Consider the following 25,357-nt stretch of genomic DNA (forward strand, 5'->3'; position numbering starts at 1 on the left):
TACAAGGGAACGACGGTACCACTGCGCCATCGGGAAGGTCCAGAAATTAGAATAAAACGCGATCTTCTTTCTTCAGGAAAGCAACATCTTGACAGGCGGCCCTAAGACCAGCACAAAGCTTGAATGGAGACAATACAACAAGCTTGTTCAACAAATGTTGGCGAGATGGTTGCGGACAACCAAAGGCGGCACTGCGTCCCAAATACTCTCTGAACTGCCCGTCATAAAATGTTCCTGCGAGACCTATTTCTAATCTGTGGTCGTCACTGTATGACTAGACCCCTTTGTGTCGAACCTGACAAATTGCAGGGAGCGGTCTTTCTTGCTTTAAGGGATTAAGGGAAGGAAATGGCATTCAAATGGCAGGGAAGACTTATCCCTGGGTAGAGTTATTGTACCCCTGCTGTTTCAGTGCACCGTTTCTGTAAGGCAATACGCAAATACGGTTAAATTTTCCCTTCCCCAGTAAACCTTTGTTTTCGATTCATTCGGCTAGATTTTGCTTCTATCCAGGGTGCCAAGTACCAGAACAGTCCAATGACCTTGCTGCCTTCGAGCAAGCAATAACTTTAGTGAGGAGGCAGGAGGGCTTTGGGGGAGGGAGGCGGGGCAGATGCAAGAGGACGAAGAAAATGTAGCAGTTTACTTACATGATGACTCGTGAAAGTATTTGTTATTGCCTGTTTGAAAGAATGAAAGGTATGAAATTAGTAATATTTTTCTTGTTCGCTTCGCTTTCAATATAAGCGTTTCTCATAAGTAACAAGTTATAATTGTTACCCCAAAAAACTGTGTATATGTGTGCGTGTGCGTGTATATAATATGATTTGTTAATGATGACGTACTGGATACCAAATAATGAAAAAAGTAAAGTAATGTGCTCCCCTGTGCTTTTCGCTATGCCATGAAAGCGTATAGGGGTGTGTAGTTAGGGCTCCACACTTTCTTGATCACGGCCGAAGGTGGAGGTGATGTGATCAATCAGCACCACGTCCCTGGCCTCGTTTACCTGCCAGAGTTTCCTCCATGTACCCACTTTATACGTACGACGCTGGGTGGGCACCGGAGCCGCTCGAACAGGTGAAAAAAAAATCCCGGTATCCTCCAGAATGAATAGGAAAGATCCTACACATAATAATATATCAGTTTAGCACTTCCACAGGGGATATAGTTTCGATAAAAAAAGAAGAGGTTGTCATTGAGACAAGCAGAAAGTAAAATACATTAAGGAAAACTGTAAAGTAATAGTTTAATAGTAATTACATAAATTGATTTGCTTCCTGAAAATTGTTGAACTCTAATTTTTATTTGACCTCCAGTATTCACATATACGTATATTATATACACTTCTTAGTAGTTTAATATACCAATGCACTATATATGTAGCAATATTATAATGTAATATAATATTATATATATATATATATATATATATATATATATATATATATCTGTGTGTGTATGTGTGTGTGTGTGTGTACATTACACACACAGAGTTATTTACCTTTACTGTCTGGAAATATTTACATAGGAACAAATTTCAGATTTGGCCCCCCCGAACTGATCAACCTAGCTACGTCCCTGTATGGAATACTATTCCATATTGCAACCCCCTATGATATTCCATATTATGAACCTGGCTATCTTTGTTTTCATATCAACACCTAACCTAACCAAACGACAGTCATTGAAACCTCACAATACTTACACTACAAACCCTCACCATTATATCCAAATAACCCTCACAACGTTTATATTAGGTTAGGAAAAGAAACATCATCAAAAACAACTCACCTACAATAATCCACAAATTACACCCAGAAAAATGTCTCCCGCCTGTTCCGCACATATTTGACAATAGGCTGAATAATTATTTTCCGCTCCCACCCCTGGGTTACAGTGTCATGCAGAAGAAATATCCATATTCCATACAAATCTATCCCATATTTAGGTAAGTTCCTCTATTGTTAACATATATATTCAAATTTGGCACACCCAAGCACATCAGCTTAGCTACGTCCCTCACCACTAGTAATAGTATTACATAGTTGTAATATAAACTATAAATAATTGTGTACTACCTTTTCCTAGAGGTGCGTTGTAGCCTTTGGACACTTCTGGGGAAAAGCAACATGTGGTCGCACATTCTTATATCTGGCTGATGACATGGCAATTTTCAGTCATGCTATTATAACCTCTGGCTAAAGACTTAATGTTAGACGGTGGGAGCCACCTAATCTTTCTTAGAAAATCACGTGGATTGGATCAACATATCGAACAAACATTCTTTCCACTATCTGTATATGTACGGTAACGGGCAATTCCAGGTTGTAACAAACCCATTAAGTGCCAATTGAGTTATTAGCTAGCAATGTCCGCGACTGTACATACAAACGCGCTATACGGCAGATAGTGGACGAGTTTAAGAATAAACTCAGAGTTTCAGATTTTCTTTCGGTAACCGGAGACGCTGATGTGAAGCGAAGGAAAGCGAATGTTGTCCCGCACGTGAAGGTGAAATTTTGACCCCTCTGTCTCGCTAAGTGGCATGGGTCATGATCCAGACATAATCAGCCATTATGTGCACGTGGATGATGTCCTAGACACAAGTATCCAGACAATATGGAAATTAACTTTTCTGTTTTTGGAAAGGGGTGCTAAAGAATCAGTCCGTTCTTTCATGGAGCAGAAGGAAAAATGCACCACATTATTATTAATTTCCTGCATATGAGTGATGTGCAGGTAGAGCTCCACGCATTCACAATGTGTGCCATTTGTAGGGGTGATATGGTAAGCACCACGCTCCGCCCGCCAGGTACCGTTTCGGTGGCGAGTTGTCAATTCACGATCTACAATCACCGCCAAAGATTCCGGATTCCAGCAACTGACACTGGTGTTCCTTTCATCCTCAGCACCGCCATACAAAATAAAAAAATGTCTCTGCTATTAATGCACGAAAGGCAGATTTTGTTATTTTTTTAATCAGCACATCGAATCTCATCATCGCTTCGTCTATCTTTCCAGAGAGTATATTAGTAATTACTTGTAAAAATTGAAGGGGAAAAGAAAGGCTAGAACAGGATTCGAACCCGGCTTTCTGACCTAGTCATTGCTCCATTAATTGAACATAGATAAAAAACAATACAAAGTGAAAAATCAAGCGAAGCAAGGTCTAGAGGTCGACTCACAAAAAAACTAGGGTAGGGTAGTACGATATAGGTACTATTTCGATCACCCGTTCTAAAAAGTCGAATATGTTGCTTCCTGTTACTGGCAACGCTGATTTGAGGAGTGAGAGTTGTTTTGTTGTCGAGAAACATCGAGAAATTCTACGGAAAACCAGACGAAATTTTGTATGGCAAGGCGAGTACGTTGGAGATAGAATAGGTGCTTTGTATATAAACGTCTGCCTGTCATTTTGAGTGCCCGCTTGAACGTAGGACAGCGAAATTCAGGTCAAACGTGGACAAGCATGTGGTGGCTGTAGCATGTGACATCTGTATCTATCTGGTGAGAGATAAAGGAACTACAGAAATATTTGTTGCCATGTACAAAGTGGTACATATTCGATCGGCGGAAATGGTACAATTTCGATCAGCGAGGTATGCAGTTTGAGTTCCAGTGCCGTAACGCGTGCAACATATTACTTCACAAAGTAAATGCGTTGTTCAATTTATTGTTACAGATGCCTCGCAAACGAACACCGAAGAAGGTATATCAACAGCATTCGTCCCGAGTTCTCGAAAATGCCGTGCAGAGTGTTCTAGAGGGACACTTATCTATACGCGGGGCATCGAAACTTTATCATGTTCCATTTGCCACCCTCCAAAACAAAGTAACGATGGCACGTCAAGAAGCAGCGGGTGTTCCTTCCCCTTCCAGGATTGATGTTGGCCATCCAACAGTATTCTCCAAGCAGATGGAAGACGCAATTGTGGAGAGACTGATGTATTTGGAAGGGCGAGGATTGGGATTGACGCCGAAGGAAGTGCGGGTAGCTGTGTAACGATGAATGTGGTCAAACAGAGTTATTAAACTAACAGAACATGCAGTTTGTTTTTATTTTACTCCTGTAGGCTTACGCCATAGAAGTTGCACTTGTAGTATATATTAAGGATACTGTTTCTTCACTCAATATTGATCCAAATTGTACCGCATGGTGGTCAGATTTGTACCTATCTAGGTACAATTGTAATCAAATTTTATCCGATCGAAATTTCGTTCTGCTGTTTACAGTATCAGAACTAAAATTGTCATGTTATGCCAGCGTCTTTAGTAAAAGGTAGGCATTTCATTGGCACGAAAACTGTAATTTTGCTGCCTATTTTTTTTTCAAGTTATATTGAATTTAATTTTCTGTGATCGAAAATGTACCACCTTACCCTATATGTATAAATATAATCATAGTCGTAACTTGGCGGGGGCAAGGGGAGACAGTTCCCCTACAAAATTATCAGGTTTATTAAAATTTACAAGTAAAGCGTAATTTTGTTAACCTCGTAGGACCTGAGGAACAAAGTAGAAATTATACAAATTAATTATTACTAATGAGTAATTTGTATAATTTCGGAAATGTAACAGTTACTTAGCAAAATAGTTGTGGGTGCTGTTTTTATGGAAAACTTTTCGATTCTCTCCCCCCCCCCTTCTTCCCAGAACTAGACCCCAAGTTACACTCGCTAGCTATAACGTAGGACAATGCAGGAAAATATTATGGATCCATTATAGCCCGAGGCATATATATTTTCAGGGCTTTATTGAAATTTGCCCACTTGTTGATAACCCCTGTTAACATGGACGTCCGCAGGATTTTTTCCAGGAAGGGGGGGGGGGGCAAACGAAGGCAAATTTTCCCCAAAAATAGTGTTGTTCCCTAAAAGACATTGCTTAAATTTGAATCTATGGTGTTCATGCAATAATTAACACATATTATTGTGGCTAAAATGAATTTATATGTGTGAAATACATTTTTTTTTGTTGACTTTGATTTTCCAGAGGGGGGCCACGGCCTCCCCCTTCCGGACGCCCATGGCTGTTAATAAACATAGAGAACCATTGCTCAAGATTCGAGGCTACCACTATGAGGCACTACTTATCCGGTAAACCACATCCGGTGACACGAATGATGAACTGTCTCGGCACATGTCTTGCGGTCGAGTGTACCTGAAAGCCCGTCCGAAATATTTTCGGATGGACGACCTCCACCAAAAAAAAAAAAAAAAAAAAAGATCGAGGCAATCAGGGCATTTTGGTAAGCAACCTGCTCCATTCCATTCCGCCAAGACACAACGCAACCGCTTATGTTTTTGCCCGCCGTTTCAGGACGGTGTTGCACACAAGTCCGGGATCTTGAGAGTACACATCAGTGTTGCACAATCTCAGGCACAATTTCCCTTTACAAGACGCAAAAATTCCCTTTATCGGCCAATTTTCCCGTCAACTAGAAATAATAATAATAACAAAAATGGGTTTCTTACGTATTTTACTCGTCAAATAGAAAAACCTTTCATACTTTAATTCCCCCAAACCCCAAAGTATTTTCCGTTCACTTCAAGCATTTGCGTCACCCATTCTAGAATACTGTTTACCCATCTGGAACATGGCTGTCCATTGTCATACCTCCAAGATCGACAGTGTTCTCAGCTCCATCGTTCGATATAGAGTACCGGCACTGAGAAACCGTTCCAAGACAGATCTGCTTGAAACTTTACACATTAATACCCCAGGACAAGGAGATACATTGGAGACATCAAATTCCTTCATAAGATCACAAATTGAAACTTGAGATTTAGCACATAGATATATTCAGCTCATATTCGTGTTTTATCACCAACTTACAAATAACTGTACATAAGTAATGCCATTGTGAAATTGATCCGTTTATCTTGGTACTGTCTCGTCTTGCTTTTCTTCATTTTGTTTCTAATTTTAACACTAGCCTACTGTTTCACTACTACCTCTTTCCGGTTTTAAAATGACTTCTGTTGCATTGAAAAATTCAATTTAGTGCCAAAATAGATACAAATACGTAATTTGAGATATAATTTAGGAAAGTGTAACGAAAAATTTAGGATGGTTTTTAAGGGTTTTTTGGTAAAAAAAAATATATATATATATATCACTCTATTAATCCCCTCAAATACAAATCCCTTCGAATTTCACCTCAACTGTGGGATTTTCCCACCGTCACTGGCCCAAGAAGATCAATGACTGCATCTTTCTCTCTCTCTCTCTCTTTTTTTTCTTTCTTCTTCGTTGTCTTGCTCATTCTTCACGTCCTTGCCCAAACGTGGGCTGGGTTACGGGGCCAGAAGGTACGAACACCAATCAAACGACAAAACTTGCCGGTTAATGTGACGTCACGCCACAGACGTGAAAAAGATTGGGGTCCTCCTCCGACGAATTAATGGTTTCCTAACGGTTCGCCGTTCCAGACACCTCGCTGGAGTTTCTGGAGAAGTGGGTCGTTTCTGAGTATTCGATCGGGGCGTGATGCGCATTTTGGATGCTATCGTCTGTTTGTTTTGTCAGCATTCTTCTACGATCCGAAAAAAAAGAGGGGAGAAATGTACCTTGTGCCCTTGTTCTAGACAAATTTGTACCGCCAGAGGTCACTGGATCTTGCCTGAACCAGAATGTCTGTGTTCTTTGGTATTGTTCTTGTCTGTCGGCAAATCTTGGCACTATTAAGTTGATGTTAATATGCACAAGTGCCTACACATAAAGGTTGCAGACCAGATTGATATATACATTAAAAAACTAGATATGTACTACGCATATTTTATGGTATTTCTCAAGGATAGGCTCGGTCCGAATCATTTTTCGTAGCGTAACCAATCAGAAGCGACCTCTAGGTCATGAGTGCAGATGGCGGCCACGTGAGATGTAAACAATGTGTCACTTCACATTTTTAAAAGCCGATAACTATTGAACAGAGAGGAATAACGTTTCATGTAAATCGGTATTAGGTACAAATAATAGCGCTGGTTCAATATATACTTTATAACGTTTATAGTACACGCATGGAAAAATATTTTACATGTTTCAATTGTAAACACCGTGCACTCACCATACATGGTGTAACTCGACGTGTCTTTCGTGTTGTATGTATTATGCATAGCAATAGCAAAAGCTAACCTGAAATGTTCCATGAAATGCTTTCGTGTAAAGTACTATTTGTTTTAAGATTTTTGGGAGCATTTATGCTAGAAAAAATGTTAAAGGAAATGCTGAAGTAAAATGCTAAAGCCGGCCTTAGAATAGAATATTAGAAATATTTGAAGAATGGCCTATCTCATTCTCTTTCATTCAGTGTGCAAATTAAACGTTTTGCTTTGGTGGAGGGGGATGCTAGGAAATATGAACGTTAGCATATTATCTTTAGTAATAATAGTAGTGATATTATTATGATTACTAATGATGACTAGAAAACATTAGGATAATAACTTTATAACAAATCATACTAATCTTTAAGCCGAGTATTCGCTGTTACATTGCTGGCCATATTTTTTGTTTTCATCAATTACTGCATTATTCTAGTAGTCGTGTTACACATGAAAGGTACACCGCATGCGATATAATAATGTGCAAAGAAGCAAATAACAGGGAGCGTAAAATTATCAAATAAGCAGTGTGTGTGTGACCGCGCAGGTACAGAAAAAGCCATAAAGTTTCTCAATATTGTTGCAAGAGATCAGAGATTAGGTGTCAAAACTGGGGGAAAGGGGCAAAAGCAGCTTCTTGGCAGACAAGGCTTGGAGGGGCACGCGTATCGAGATTTTGTCGGAGTAGTTATTGGCGACGACACAGACACCGGCACGAATTTTGCACACGCACCGATGAAATCTGAGTTCTCGCCGAGACCTTGGTGCGGACGCAAGAACTTGTGGACAAGTCTGAGAGAGAGAGAGGAGATGACTCCTGCATGGGAAAAAAGGTTTTATCTTTTGTGTTTGTTGCAACTAGTGTTAGGCGATATACTGTATATCAGCGGTGACCAACCTCTTCTGGTTTGAGGGCTAATTTACATTTCAAGAATCACTGGCGGTCTGCTTATCTTATTACACCTAACAATGACAGCCTAAAAAAGAAAGCAAAGGGCCAATACCACAAAATTGACATTCATTATTTTATTTTATGCATGTATTTATTTATTCACTTATTAAATAAGTTTTGGCTTCAGTGCTGTGGGCCGTATCTCCCCAGTTCATCATTAGCATCTTTTCATCCTTTTAATGAGAAGGTATTTTTTTTTACATAAACATAATTACTACAATTTTATCCTTTCATAAACACTCATTTTAACAAAAGTATTTCACTTGTTGCTGGGCACCAGTAAAAAAAATTACACAATTATTTTGTACTTTTCAGCAGTCAGTTCACTTACACTCAACAATGCATTCCGCCAATGAGCTTATCATGTTGCAAGTCATATGACGTTACTGCTACTCTCAAGCAGAAAATCAAGTGATCATCAGTTAATCGATTCCTCTCCTTTGATTTCATCGCATTCAATGTAGAGAACGCTGACTCAGTCAAATAAAACGCCACTTTACCAATATTTGGATAGAAGTCTTTACACAATATAATATGACAGAGCGAGTCCGTGTCGCTTGCGCCGAGGGTTCTTATCGGTTCATTTCCGCCGTGACATATGTCAAGACCTTCCTTGGTGGGTTTTCCCACAATCCGGAGTGTCATTACCGCCGCACGCACGTGTGTTTATGATGTTGCCCAGATGCAGCTGTGTTTATCTTTGATTGGTAAGGAATGTGATTGGTAAATGAATGTATGTATAAGATGGATCAACATTGGGAAATTAGTATTAATTAGTGTATTGTTGTTGTACAAGTGTACCAAAAATTGTGTTTATATATACGTAGCTATTACTTATATAATGTTTTCAAAAAGTAACACTGAATTTATAATGTTTCTGACGATTTTATGTACAGTATAATAATTAAGTGTAATAGACTGGCACAATTATGTTTCTTCCAAAGTGTACATATACGTAGTACTTGTAAAATGCTTGCAATATTTTAACAATACTTTATTTATAACGTTCTTTTAACGATTTTGTGTAGTGTATAATAATTAAGTGTAGGCTAATAGACGCAAATTTATGTTGCTTCGAAAGTGTACATTTACGTAGTACTTGTAGAATGCTTGCAATATTTTAACAATATTGTATTTACAATGTTTTTTGACGATTTTATGTAGTGTATAAATGATTAATGGTTAATAGTCTGATGCTCATTTATGTATTTTGTGTTGTGGAATAAGAGTAATACAAGTAACCTGCTATGTGTATGTAATCTTTCTGTGTGTAGTTTATTTCATCATTTTAGTTTAGTTCTTCGTCTGAGGAAGACCCTGTTACAGGGTCGAAACGTTACGTGTTAAGTGTTTTTACCTTAATAAACTGCCTTGGTCAGCAACTTATTGGTTTCAATATGGAAACAAGGCTTAATTATATTACAAAAGTAATCCTGTGTAACATCTTTTGAAATAAGTAAAGAAAAGTCATATTTGACTCTCTGGATAGGTTTAACATTTCAGTTGTAAACACAGCTGTGCAACGTCATAAACACACGTTTGTTTGATTTTATGTTTCAAGTCCACTTTATGCACTATGCACCATGTGCCCATAAACACATGTGCGCGCGGAGGTGATGACACTCTGGATTGTGGGAAAACTAGCCAAGGAAGGTCTTGACATATGTCACGGCGGAAATAAACCGATAAGAACCCTCAGCGCAAATGACTCTGCGCAAACGACACGACACCTGACAGAGCACCGCAGGCTACCTCTCGCGGCTTGCCGGTCGACTGGTAGACAGACCGCTGTCGACGCGTTGGCCACCCCTGCTGTATATCGTCTAAGACGATATATCGCAATATTGAAAAAAATACCGTCCAGCAGCTATCAACTAGACGATATATCGTCTAGAAATTTTGTCTAGAGCAAGAGACCGAAAACAAGTCTTCCCGCAAGCTAGAGGGCATCGACTAATGAACTCGTGAGGGGAAGAGGATGCATCCAGTGTTTAAAAGTTATTTCAGTCAATAGCCGGAACGCCAACCACAAACGAATACGACGACTTCTACTACTACAACTACTATTAATAATAATAATAATAATAATAATAATTGCATACTGAAATAATAATGGTATTCATTACTATTATTACTGGATCCAAAGTAAAAATATAAACACAAGATCTATCACGTCTTTCATTTTCGGAAATTAGGTTATCATTTACATCTTAAACCAATAGCACTGATCGAAATATTTTTTCAAAATTTCCGGACCGACCACCAGCAGGAAACAATTTTGCACAAGAACTTTCCCTTTTCCTCTTCAACTATTGTTAAGAACAATTAATGTAACAAAAGATGGACTATTATATAGTGTATTAAATAAATAAAATGGATGTCGGTCGCAGAAGGAACTGAGTTCAGGTGTGTTCCGGCTCACTTTAACCTCTGGATGCATGGAGGGGGGAAAGCGGCGGCACTTACCAGCCATTTGCAGCAACGCGCACTGCTTTCCTCCGCCAACTCGCTTTCTCCCCTTCTCTTCCGTTATGTGCGGCCTTGCTCCACAGAGACTGGGTTTTTGTTTTTTAAGTCCACTTTATGTACACATATAGGCTAATCGGGACTGGACCTACAGGATATAGTGGGATCCGAAGCACTGTGCAATGTGCCTCCACTGGGTATCGAATCCGGGACCCCTTGTTTACAAGGCGAGGACATTACCACTGCGCCATAGGATAGGACAAAGACCACCCTTGAGGAAGGAAATCTGGCCACGGTGCTAAATGTCACACGCGGGCAAATGTAGAAATGCTACTCCTTACTGGTGCAAAGGAATGCCAAGATTTTTTCTGCCTGCCATTTACTGCTTGCAAGCAAATTTCGCAACTTCAGTAACCAGCTGGACAAAAGCACGACGCGGAACTGGAATTCTTTTGTGAAGATTACAGGACCAGAAGGGAAATTGTGCGATTATCTCCATTAACTGGCTCCATGCAACAATGGGAGAAGGAGAGCAGCTCTAATTGTTAATGAATGTGAAAATCTGAAGAAGATGGGATGTTGTCGCCTCTTCACTTTCTCCGGGAAGAAGGAGGAAGAAGAATCTTGCTGATGAGTTTTGTCACCGTCACGGAAAAAAAGAAGGGTTGGCCTTCAGCCAGAATACGTTGAGGACAAACGTTCCAGGTTGTGCGTTTTTTAATTGTTGTGAACTGTTTAATTGTTGAAACACCTACGGAATGGATTGTGAAGTGTATAGATACCAGTGCATTGTCACTCGCATACAAATTTTTCGGTGCCAAGATGGGCTAATAAACTCCGTATGTGTAAGAACTATAAAAAAATATAAAAAATAGGGACGTAGATAACACCGAAAAATGTTAATTGTTGCAAAAGGAGGGGTGGTTATGAATATGCAGTAACATGTTCCGAACACATTTTTCATAAATTCGAAATCGTGAAATAACACGAATTTGGCACAAAATGCGAATTCGCGCCTAACGAATTCTGTGCTTCAAAAACTAGTGTTACCAGACGTCCTCTTTTACCCGAACATGTCCTATTTTCGGATCCTAAAAATGGTCCGGGTGGCTTTTTAGGAAAATGGGGAAATGTCCTCTATTTTGGGGTATAGACAACTGCTTCAACTTCAAGATTCGTAACAAAATTCTATATTTGTAAATAATTGTTCATATTGTTTCAGTGTTCAATTTCAAAGTAAGGAAACACAACACTCTCAGTTGCAATTTTTGATTGGTTGGTAGGACTAGTATTGAACTTGAACAATGTTACTTACATGTAAAAACCGCAGAAAATATTTTAATGTATAATATGATTGTAATATGAAGAACACTACAGCTATAGTTTAAGTGTAAGTTTAAGAATTAAAATTGTGAGAATAATGATACGCAGCACAAAAAATCAGTCTATACCCCGCGACAGGTTAAGTTTGCAGCAGGTTTTATGTATCAATCCACTCTAGAGCAGCACTCAGCATCCCCATGGCAGTCTCACCTTAACCGCTGAGCTGTTCATATCACAGACAGTGAGAAAATCCGCAGTATTGCAGCGGAACTATTTTCTGCGCGCACGTTTGGGTCTATATATGCGAAAAGTTGCTGCAAGATTAACCTGTCGCGGGGCTTAGTTTGTTGTTCTTTTTTAAAAAAATAATTATTGAAATACCGAACGTTTAAATAAATAATGTTTTTAATTAATTATTAAATAATTGCAAATTATACAGTATATGTTGACCTGAAACACTGCATTCATATATTCGTAATCCGCAATGTAAGAGTTTACTTGTATCAGTTATATTTTCTCGCTATGCCATAAAGAGAGTTGCCGAGTAGAATAACACTTCTCTAAAATCTTTTGTGAAATCTAGAAATGTCCTCCTTGTTCAAGTTTGTCACCTGGTAACCCTATCAAAAACGAAAAATCCAACATTATTGTGTTTTAGGCTTGAACAAGTAAAATATACCATATTTATCCACGTGCAACGTTCACGTTCAAATCATGAAATACTGTGCACGAACAATTCCGACAGCTACATGAAACCACGTGTAAATGAATGTTTTCCACGATTTTTCACCTTCTATGGGAACGATTTGCATCACCGAGCAAAGTGGTGGGGTTCTGACGGTAGATAGAGTACGCATCTACCGTCACACGAAAGCCGTAACAACGGTATTTGTCGCGAGAGAAATAAATCGTTTCGAAAATATGACTCTGTCAAGGCGTAAACCACACAACTGATAAGTTTTAGGTTTATTTGGTAAGAAAACGTGCGAAAATTTCTAAAAAACCTAATTTGGGGGGAAAATAACAAAAAAATCGAGGTGTCTAATAATGTTTGTCCACTTTCAGGAATTTTGGGATACAGAACGTGCCTTACCGTCTCTCTACCCGTGACGTGCGTCTACGCGTAAACAACGATTGTCTACATTCTAGGTATAGATAATCTCGGCTATGTAGACAACATGGCGACGAGCGTGTGCTTAACCACGGACGTTGTCGTATCTGCATTTCAATAGTGGAAGATTCCCTGAAAAGTGCCAAACAGAATGTGTAAAATATTTCGTGATTAATTCAAAAATGTGCTACTTTTGTTTCACGATTGCCACGTGTTTATTATTATTATTATTATTTTTATGTGCACCGAGCAGCGACACAATAAATCACGACTAAAATTCCCCAAGAACCTTTAAAGCTATTTCTTGAACGAGATGTGTAAAAGTTAATAAGAAAATAGACTAACTCGGCATTTCAGTACACTAACTGTATGAAATGTTATAAAATAATGAAAATTAGTTGCGATACATTTCACCGATCTGGTGGATCAAGTATAGAGCGACCATAAAAAAAAAGAACCTTCAGCCAAAAGCCCTCGCGTACCTTCCCCTCCATCCATTCAACTCGAGCCATAAGGAAGCATTCTGCAGTCTACCCCCTTCCTCCACGCACGGGAACGATGCACAAGACGCGCGGTTATGCGCAGTTTAGTTATCCTGTTGTCCCACTACAGAAGAGGGCCTCCCCGGTGGCGCAGCGGTAGCGTCGCAGTCTTTTAATCAAGGGGTTCCGGGTTCGATACCCGGTGGAGGCACATAGTGGCTCGGATCCCACTAGAAACTGCAGGTCCAGTCCCGATTAGCTTCACAGTGCATAAAGTGGACTTAAAACAACAAATCAATCAAACCCACTACAGAAGAAACTCCCAAGGATGATTATATAATAATAAGTGCAGCATAAACTGGTTTGATAGATTATATTGTATAATATTATTATCATTATTATTTCCACTATTTAAGTTTTTTAAATGGCCCGAGCCCTGCTCCTACAAAAATTTCAGGCCCCCGGAGGTGTAGACATTACATAGGTCCAGTTCTGATTAGCCCATGTGCATAAAGTAGACCTGAACAAAGACACGAGGCTTGTCTAGCGTGGCGAGATCTCTGTGACCTCTGTGGAGAGTTGGTCAACTGCTGCCGCGCAGTCTCCCCAGTAGCGAGGGACTGCTTATGCAACGTGAGAACAGATGTGTTGAAGCAACCGCCTTCCCTGTTGGGAAGACATCGCAGGCTGTGTCAGCGTGGGAATGTCTACCGAAAGGTTCCCTACAACCATTACGCTCGTCTGCAACGCTTGTAATTGCTACAACAGCGCCATTACTCTAGTCGCTAAGTCATGTCAAACGCTTACATCTCAGCTCTGGAGCTTACAACACCCACAGGCGTCTCGTGAACGCATGCTGCGCATGCGTCAATTGTGGGGAAAAGGACAGCTTGCTCTGCAACGACATTAATGAGCATTTCTACATTCTAATTTCTTCATGTAGGGGAAGTATTTATTTTACACGAGAGCGTCCAAGTAAGATTATATTACATTTCTTGGATCTGAAGTGAAAGAAAGTAATAATTCTTTTCCCACAATTGACGCATGCGTCAATTCAGATCCAATGAATGTAATATAAGCTTAGTTCAGCGCTCTCGTGTAAAATAAATACTTCTCCTATATGAAGAAATTAGAATGTAGAAATGCTTAGGAATGTCGTCGCAGAGCAAGCTGTCCTTTTTCCCACAATTGACGCATGCGTTCACGAGACGCCTCTGACCACTTGTAACTTCTAGGCCAAGTTATTTACTTTATTTTGCGTTGCTTTTCTGCCAATTTTGGCTAATCGCGAAGATGATTGTTTTTAATTTTTTTAATTTATTGTTTTAAGTCCACTTTATGCACAGATGGAGACTGGAGATACAGTGGGATCCGAATCACTGTGCAATGTGCCTCCACCGGGTATCGAACCCGGGACCCCTTGATTACGAGGCGACGACGCAAAGATAAGAATGAGTGATGATATGATGAAGAGGCACAGAACACCCTCGCCCAGGCGGGGGTTCAAATCCGCGACCCCTGGCGTTGTGCACTCCGACACTAATCGCGACGATGGTATGAGATGGATGAAGCTAGAAACACACACACAGACGACACAACGCAAGCCTGGCGGAGTGGTTACCACAGCGCGTTACAACACCAGGGGTTCGAATCCCGGCCTGGAAATGGTTGTTTTCTATAAATGTCCTCAATTTCATCATACCGCCCTCATCGTTGCGATTAGCCTATATTGGGAGAAAATCGACGTAAAATAACCTAATTTTCAATAATCAATCAAGACGCAACTCAAGCTTCACAGAGGATTATAATGGCTGTGAGTGAATTCAGGCGACAGAGCGTTAGTTGAGACCGAATTTTAAAGGGAAGCCTTTTTTAAATTTTTCAACACGGTTCGTGGAATAAATAACAACAGCGTTGATAATTACCTTCCACCAACAATATTACATGGTTTTGACTTCCCTTTCTCAGCCCACATTCCCTTTTTTTAAAACATTTTCCCTTCTGATTCCTTGATTGACTAGTTTTTAAGCCTACATTCCCTTTTTTTCCCTTGTTAGAAAACATATTCCTTGGTCCCTTTATTGGCAAGATATCAAATATTTTGTACGACTGTTTTTTTTTCTGAACAAAACATTCAATAATTGTCAATTTGGTGCAGCTTAGAGGAAACAAAGAACAAGCGCCTTCTACCTTCCCTTCCCTCCATGAGTGTTGGGAGTACGTTGCAGCGATTGTTGAAACAATGCGATCTGGGCTTACGCAGAATACGAAATTTAATGTATCCCTTTTTATATACGAATGGTATATATTGCGCTATCATTTAAAATAGTATTTTTAGTGGAGTGCAAAAAAATAGTCTTTTTTTTCCTTTTTTTGGAAATAATATATTTTTTTGTCCTTTTTAGAACAAAAAATCCCTTTAAAATTCGGTCTCTACTCACTAGTCTGCAAAATTCAGTCCAGGATGTAGAGGAATATCATTTCCGTAACATCTTTGGATGTTATGCATTTGAAGCTTCGGAACGAGTCATAACTCTCGAAGCAGCCAATCAACAAAGCGAGCCGCTGACGTCATCTCAACGCAGAACCTATCGCTAAGGCCCCTGCTCACGCTCTACACGCCCACTAGGCTCGCTAGACAGACTCACGTAGTCCGCTGGAGATGTTCCGAAAGTAATTCGACTATACTATGTGGAGCAGCGGTTAACATTTTGGTGCCCTGAAGGGATCATCCCCTACACCTTGCCAATTTATGTCAGATGGTTATAGTTTTTATATTTTTACCACATTTCAAACGTCTCGTTCTTTTTTCTTTTCATTTTGTGGCCAATTTCATAGCAATTTTCCTCAGTTGTAGATGGAGGCCCGGGGATTTAGCCCCTCCTCCCATCCCCAAGCCCCCTTGAACCCGGGTCTACTTAAACTGCACAACAGAAGCGGCACCTATAGTGTGCCTGTCCAAAAATTAATTATTTAATAAAGAAGACAATAAATTTGACTCTGGTCCCCACTTGATGCCGCCCCATCTCCTTCAACATTTCCCCGACATCGCTACGGAATAGCTCCCTTCAGTAACGTACTATTCCCGACAATCAAAAAATTAAAAATAATAGTTTAGCACAAATAGGCGAATCGTGACATTGATGATTCCGGGGACAGAACTTCTTGACTGCAAGATGGTAACAATACAATAGTGGGGAGACCCTACAAGAATGATGAAGTGGGAAAAAAATATACGTAAATTCAATCTGATGATGACAAAGCAGAAGTATTGTAGAAAGGTTTGTAACCGCTTCGCCTGAAGAAGATTCTCAAGCTTATTTGTCTTACTCTCTTAAATAATTTGTTAGTACAATTAAACTATTGAACTCATTCCACTTAACGCTGTCTTCCTGTAATCAAGGGACCCCCAGTGAAGACGTTGATTCGCATTCCACTTTAAACTGGAGTCTCTAAAAGTCTCAATTACTCTACCTAAAGTGAGTTACAAAAGGACAGGTAAAAAGAATGAGACGGAAATGGATAAAGTAGAAAAACAAAGGAAAATATACAGAGAAAAGAATGAAAGTGGAACAGATGGGAAAAGACAGAGAAAGAGGAAGGAAGCAGAAAAATAGAGAAGCAGAGGAGATGGAAAAGACACGGAAAGGGGAGAGAAAGAAGTATAGAAAAGAAGAAAGAGAAAAAGCAGAGATAGAAAGAAATCGTGAGAAACACAAGTAGAGAGAAGCGAAAAGGGAGAAGCAGAAAGAGATGGCGATAAAAGAATAAAGAGAGAGAGAGAGAGATCAGAAAAAGCGATACAGAGAAGCCGACAAAGGAAGAAAATGAGAGACACAGAAATAAAAAACAGAGAGAGCAGGCAAAACCCATCTCAAAATATTTCTCCAATGCATCACACCCCCTAACAATAAACTCCGCTCTATACCTAAAGACTCCATGGAGTTAACGATTTCAGTTCTGTAATAGCACCTAAAGACTCCATGGAGTTGCTGATTTCATTTCTGTAATAGCACCTAAAGACTCCATGGAGTTGCCGATTTCATTTCTGTAATAGCACCTAAAGACTCCATGGAGTTGCTGATTTCATTTCTGTAATAGCACCTAAAGACTCCATGGAGTTGCTGATTTCATTTCTGCGATAGCAACAAGAAAAACAAAATAAAAACAAAAGATACACCGACTGATGAAAACTCTTGCTTGTACCTGACAGAGGAGCCAACAGAAGACAATCCTCCGCTAATTACAGATAGCTTTTGTAACCTGTGAAGCAAGGAGGTAACATGAAGCAACAGAACGGAATGGAGCGGGCTCTCACCACATGCGTGCGAAAACCCAGCCATATTAAGCGCAATTTAAATGTCAAGCATTATTTTGAAAGGCAAGGTTCTACGTAATGGATTTCCTTTAGTAAGATAATTGAGCAGATAACCCCGTGGGAAGAGTGGTGGCACGAGGTCACTGCAACAATGCTCAGCTCCAGAAGCTCGTCGTCGATTAAGAAGGTGGCGTTTGTTTGCGATTCCATCTCATTTGCTTTCTCTACCATTGTCGAATTCCCAACAGGCATGGTCATTCTTTTTCGAAAAATTCAAAATCCAAAAATCCTTTTTCGAAAACGAAAAAGAAAGTACTCAAATTATTTTGAAAACTAAAAATTTTTCGAGATACGAAAACGTTTTCGATAAACTATTTTTTTCCCCAAAACAACTGAAAATCGAAAAATTCAGTTTCGTTTTCACTTTGGTCAAAATGTTTAACCCACATAATGATGATAGAAAGTGAAACAAAAAAAAACACGAATCATGAAGTTTAAAATTTCGTGTAGGCTCTTGGCAAGATCGTAACGTCACTAATACGTCCACCAATGACATTAATACGTCGCCTTGTAATCAAGCGGCCCCGGGTTCGATACCCGATGGAGGCTCATAGTGGTTTGGATCCCACTTTAAACTGTAGGTCCAGTCACAATTATCCTTACTGTGTATAAAGTGGACATAAAACACCAACCCAATCAATCAAACCAATGAACATTGATTTCGCTCCGCACACTAATGATGTCACGTCAGCTAATCGGAATGTTTAAAAGTTTTGTGGCATCAAGCACAACGATTCAGGTGGGAATATATTTTTTCAGCTAATGTAGTGTTTTGACCAAATTTGAGATTTTTAAAATTTTGTTAGACAATTTGTGTAAAATATTTACTAAATCAATGTGAAGGGTGGGCCCATAAAACTCTTCAGTTATATACGGTCATGGTTACAAATATGGCAAGATGAGGGCAAACGAACAAAAGAGAGAGGAGAAAACTGTCCAATTTCGTTTGCGAGTTTGGGGGGGGAGGGATCTCGTCTTGGTCAAGCTGTAGTAGAATATGTATTTTCCCACATGTGGCAGATGGAAGCAGCTCTTAGATTGTTAAGCTACATAAAAGTTATTAAAAATAACATCAACTTCTTAAGCATTTCCGATCTGACGTTATTTTCTCCTACTTTTCTCAATTTGCATTTCCTTGTCAGAAAAAAAGAACTTAAAAACACATGCTGATCCATAATACACTACCAAAGCCCGAAGCAATTCTTCGTAATTTTCTTGTACCTTATATCAAGAGGTCAGTTACATACAGAATTACAAAATTTCTCTCCCTTTCTTGCAAGATTTCATCTTTATGGTTTGATTAACTTTTTCATATCGTTGCATTTTGCAGTCCACCGTGTATTAGCACGCTTTGGATTGCCTTGCAGAAAAAAAAAATCACTCGCAAGTTGATGGATAATATCAGCATTCCATCACAGATGCAAGCGCATGAGGCACGTATTTGTATGGAATTTTCATCCGGTGCTTCGCCAAGGAAATAGGAATGTGCAAGGCCTTTGCCCCCTATCCAAGTTTCAATTACGTTTTCTTATTTGTAGAATGTCTACGCTCTTCCTTATTTTAAGAGGCATCATTTTTTTAAATTCCCTTTGAACAGCATCTCAAAGAAGATATAGGAACACTGACGTAAGGGGGCCTGAGGGGGTCCTCCTTAAATTTCGAAAATATCAAAATTTTAAAATGAAAACAGTGAAAACCCAACGAGTAAATTAAAACTTCCCTTAAAATGAATCCCGATCATAATTCTTGCCTTAATAATTTTAAAATGAAGGTTAAACGTGGTAATTACAAAATATGTTATAGTGCATCCCGCCCCTACATAAAACGCAACTATATGACACCAACTTTTACAATTCCAGCTCCCTCTGAATAAAATCCTGCGTGCGCTAGTGTTGACTAAAACCATAAAAGCATACAAAGTCATTACACATTGAAACAAAAACGTCACTAAGCAGGTGATAACTTGTACATTTCTTAAAAGTACATAGAATGTCGAAGAAATATTAACTAAAAGACTGGACAATTTATCGCCAATTGTACGTACGGGAGGATTTGCATTCCCAGTAGCCTGCATGCTACACATGAATACAACACCCTTTGGAAGGGGAAAGAAATATCCTTATCTGCCAAGTAACAAGTATTACAAATGTTATCAAATGCATTAGACATTATAAGAATTGGAACTTCTTTAGCAAAAGAAAACGCGTGTTTCACTCTTCCAAATACGAAAACTAACATAAATTGATTTTGGTGTTCCTAATAAAATCAGAAACCAATCATTACAAAGAAATCTGAATTCCTGTAAAATTTTAGACCACTAATATAATTTATATAAACGTCCTCCATTGATAAGGACTTCTTGTAATTCTTCCTGTATCTTTGCTATAAATATGCACAACAGAAGCATACATCAAATATTCTTGAGTTCACGAATCAGAAACCAATCATTACAAAGAAATCTGAATTCCTGTAAAATTTTAGACCACTAATATAATTTATATAAACGTCCTGCATTGATTAGGTCTTCTTGTAATTCTTCCTGTATCTTTGCTATAAATATGCACAACAGAAGCATACATCAAATATTCTTGAGTTCACCTTTATCTTAAACATATATTTACAAAATAACATAAAACCACTTTATCCATAAATATAAGTATTTATAATCCGATTACTTTCGACAGTCGACTGTCGTGCAAAGCATGTGAACAAGTAATGAATTATTTCCTTGACCTATCTTCCTGGAGCGCTTAGTTTCAATCCTGGACGGTGGCGTCGCCATTGAACGACTTCTTGGTCTTGTTTGCCACTATTCATTTTTATGATTGGGAATCGTGGTTTATCATTCACAAATACAATAACAATTATCCATAAATGTTGTATTTATAATACGAATAAATGAACGACAATTATAATTTATAGAAATTAATTAGGCTAGAATGTACAATATAGAGAAAGTCTCCAATTTCGTTAATTTTCGGTATACTAACTAATTTTGGCCTCCTAATCACTAATCTGTTGTAAAAAACCGGGGGTCACGTCTGGAAATTGTACATTTTGATGAAAAATTGTTCGTTAGCACCAAAAACCATCCACGGGTAGCCCCACAAACCATTGACGTTAGCCCCAAAAACCATCCACGGGTAGCCCCACAAACCATCGACGTTAGCCCCAAAAACCATCCACGGGTAGCCCCACGAACCATTCACACGAGGTTAGGTTAGGCCTGTTAGGTTAGGTTCCATTAGCACTCATTTCACCCCTAAATTCATCGAATAAATAGGGATCGTATTAGAATTGAACATCATAAATCATTTTCTTGTAAAACAACGGCGTGGTTGGACACAATGACAGGATATTACATTTTTGTTCGTAAAACTACGCATATACACCTATATATATATAAAAATTCAATCGGCTTTTTTTCAAATTTTCAGACGTGACCCCCGGTTTCTTTCAACAGATTCGTGATTAGGAGGTCAAAATTAGTTAGTATACCGAAAATTAACAAAATTGGAGACTTTCTCTATATTGTAAATTCGCTCCATTAATTATCTTGGTTCGTAAAATCTAAAAGGAATTGCTAACTATTGTATTTTGCGATAATTCCAGTAACTCCTTTGAGAATGAAAAACATATTTAAACCAGACATGTTAAGAAATACATTGACAAATTGGAGGTATGAAGAAATCTAACAATAAATGTGTATCTCTTGTGTATTCTATTTTCATTTTAACCAGCATAATGATGATAGAAAGTGAAAAAAAAACTCGGAGGTCGTGAATCTTCACCCATAGTAAATGTCTTAAGCAACGTCTAAGTGCTTCTTCCTATCTAAGGGTCAAGGAGGGCCACTTATTTGCACACATTAAGACATATTTATTGTAATTTCTCTATGATGGATAGTTGAGTAAACACATCACTTAAGATCGCAGTATTGTGCAATCAAGCGAAAACAAGGTCTAGACCTGAGATCTCAAGCTTTTTTCGTACCTCGGAGGTGATCGCATTTGTGCCCCTGAAATGTTCCAAAATCACAGGCGTAACTTGGCAGGGGCAACGGGACACTTGCCCCTTCAAAATTATCACGTTTATTTAAATTTACATGTGAGGAGTAATTTAATTACCATCTGAAATTTACCCTCCCCCGCCCCCAAGTTACCCTGCTGCTCAAAATTATGCGTATCAATAGAAGAATGAATGATATTCGCTAAAAATTAAAAATGTGAACTTAAAAGTGTCAAAATATGCACTTAAACATGACTAAACTTTCGAAAATTTTCCAATTGTTTTAAAGTGTAAGCTATATAAAAAATTCTTAATATATCCTTCTTGACATATTGCAGGATGCGAGGACGAGTTGAAATATACCGCATTTATGTAACATAGTATCCTATTCCCAACTATGTAATCATACGCACAAAAACGTTACAAAACAACGCAAAAGTGATCGAGATGCAATGAAATGTATTATATTAATAAATTGTCATGACAAGAGGAAAAACATGCAGGTATTTAAGCTATGAAAAATCTCCCGCAGTTATCACTTGTTGACTAAACATAACATAACTTAAAATTCTTGGTTAGTTAAGCACTGCATTTATGCTTTGGATGTGTTTCCGTAAGTTGCCAATAAAGCCAAATATTCGCACCAGGGGAACACCAAAAATTTTGTACAGTCGCGAATTTTGTTGTATTTACTTTTGCTTAATAATAGAGATTGTGTTTATGAGCTTTTCAAACCATTATTTGCATTGACATTGTTTATAAAGAAATATTTCATGACTTACTTGTAACTTATTACATTAAGATAAATAATAGCCTAATAAGAATAATGATGGTGGTGATGGTGGATAAGAGAAGGATCAGAATCTTCTTTAAGACTTATTTTTCCAAAGAATATAAGTCACATTATAAATAATTTCTTTTAAATTTCATGTTCATATTTAAAATATTTCTCAGGAGTTGAGCTTCCCTTAAACAAATCCTGAGTGGATATCAATAGAAACCTTTATTTATAGACAACGTAGTTATGGAATATATGAGCTCATTATAAACATTAAGAAAACGGGTCAAATCACAGACTGTTTGAAACAACTTCTCTAATTTTGCAACGAACTGCAGTATTTGTTCTCTCAGCTCCACTGGGCATGCATGTAAAGTTTCATTCTGAAAATGTCAGTTTTTTGCATATTTCTTCTTCAAAATAGGATACAGACCTCGGAAAGACTCATTTTACAGCTCTTAGAACTACGCCTAACATGTTGCGTTCAAAAACATAAAACATTATTTTTAAAATGTGAAAATTTTCAACAACATATTCAAAAAAATGTTCCTCACCATCGGTTCTGTTCCATTTTTTTAAAAAAAAATCCCGATTTGATGCTTCCTCGATATATTCGAAACGTTTGGTGACTGTAATTATCTTCTTAAGGAAGAAATTACTTCTAGAGAATATTCCTGCATAAACTGCGAGTGTGCAGCTGTTCACTGTGATAACACTTCAGCATGCACTAGCGTATTTGTGCGCTCTAAATCATTTCTTCAGAGTATAATGACCCCCAACATATTAAGGAAACTGGTATTTTCACTTTAAAAATGTATTCTTTCATTCATAACGAAAAATGGTTTCACTTGATAATTTCAACTTACTCTACTGGAAAATGTAAGGATTGAAGTGCGAGAAAATTAGACTCCATTAAGCATGGAAGGAGAGAAGGGGTACAACATCCTTCTGTTGTGATGAAAAAAGAAATTCCCACTTAGGCGATCAGAAATTTGAATGATAAGATGTTCATTCCATGGCATACCACGTACTAATAATTCTCTGAATGTTAGTGATAATGGTTCAACATTAGCATGTAATGCTAATTGGACATTATACATTGTCTAGTGTCTTGAGTTTAAAATAAGTATAGTTAAGAGTACTAGACAATCGATAATGTCCTATTAACATTGCATGCTAAATCACGTACCATTTGCCACCATCCGGTATTTTGGTGGTCAGAAGTGCCTAACCACCTCTTAGTCGGCACCTTATGGTGGTATTACACGTAACCATAGACGTCGGTAGGATTTTTTCCCCAGAGGGGGAGGGACAAACTAGGCATATTCCTCCCATAATAGTGTCGCCCCGTGAAAGAAAGAGAAAAAAACACTCCTTCCTACCTTTTGAAGTTATGTTCCTGCAAAGCCATTTTAACAATAAACATAAATGACTGAGACTGAATTAAAATTATATGTAAGAAATATATACTTTTCGGATGACATCCATTCTCCAAGGGATGTGTACGCCCCCCCCCCCCTTCTTGCCCCTATGCACATAACTACCTCTCTATCTACTTCTCCACGTGAATTGCTCCATGGGAAAACTGATAAAACCCTGTTGGTATTACACGTATCAACTTCACCACCATTTTCTCAATCTTCCACAATTTCAACCGAAATATACGGATTTGATGTGTCCGGATGTTGATATTGAGTTCCGCACGTGCGTTTAGCCCCATTATACGTGATGCTTCCCCATGGGGAAATCTATCTGGAGAACTAGACGAGAAAGTTGTTTCGTTCGATACACCATTTATTATTGGTAATGGATCATGGACCAAAAGGATCTTTCACCGCGGATGAACCTAGTTTCGCTTCCGTGTAGGTGATAAAACATTCCCCTTCGCATACATTTGGAAGCACAAAGGGTGACATTTTTAAGTAGCTGTAATGGTTGTTTTGTGGCCAAAGGTACAAAAGCTCCACAATGATTTTATTACCACTCAGTTACGTGAACTGTCGTGTAGCTTATGAATGATTCAATAAGGACATTTACGCATAGAAGCATAAAGAAATATATTCGTGTACTCACCGCAATAACAACTCGACACTTCCTCATCTTGATGTTACCAAGTCCGAGACAAAACACTTGTATATAGGTGCGTCCTGTGGTTTGTCTTGCACGCTTCGGTGACCGACTCCCGTTACGCTCACACCCAAGGTAAACAAAACGTGAACCGGCTAGGAGTGGCAGTGACACTTTACCAACAGTCGGCAGGTGTACGCAACCAAAACAGACTGAAAGCAGACGACGGCAATAATCTTGGAGAGATGCGGTAACGGGTTTGCTCGCTCTGGTTGGCTAACTGTTCCGTCGCTACCTCAGCGCCACCGACAACATCTGTGGCGTGATGGCCAACCACCGCGATGAGTGTTTTTCGGCGAGGAACACCTGACCTCGATCAAGGTTACAAGTACGAATTGCTATCGAAGCATCAGGTGTGCCTTGTTGGAGCAGGGGTGCTAATGGGACTTCTGTACGGGAGCACGAATTAACCTGGAAATCTTTTGGCACGCCGATTATGTCTGTTCTTGAACCCAATATTGCAAAAACCATGTCACGTTGTACATGTCTGAAGTTGTATCCTGTTGCAATTATTGTATACCAAATGCACAAGAGGCCCGAGGGACCACTATTAGCTTTAGGTGGGATCCAATTTTTATCTGACCTCTTTGTCAACTTGCAACTTAGCATGACTAGGCAGTGCAGAACTT

General features: G+C 38.8%; 1 protein-coding gene across 1 annotated transcript in view; it reads right to left on the bottom strand.

Annotated features, from left to right (window-relative positions):
• LOC145991173 (uncharacterized) overlaps nt 1-24,916 on the bottom strand; it is a 239,748-nt gene extending 214,832 nt beyond the window's left edge. Inside the window, exon 1 of the mRNA XM_083127019.1 lies at nt 24,675-24,916. Coding sequence (XP_082983145.1) covers nt 24,675-24,701 — 27 coding nt within the window. The 5' untranslated portion in view covers nt 24,702-24,916. The remainder of the gene's footprint in view (nt 1-24,674) is intronic.
• Nucleotides 24,917-25,357: the final 441 nt, after the last annotated feature.

The sequence above is a fragment of the Lepisma saccharinum genome, chromosome 8, assembly GCF_977018435.1.
Source record: "Lepisma saccharinum chromosome 8, izLepSacc3.1, whole genome shotgun sequence".
Lineage (NCBI taxonomy): Eukaryota > Metazoa > Arthropoda > Insecta > Zygentoma > Lepismatidae > Lepisma > Lepisma saccharinum.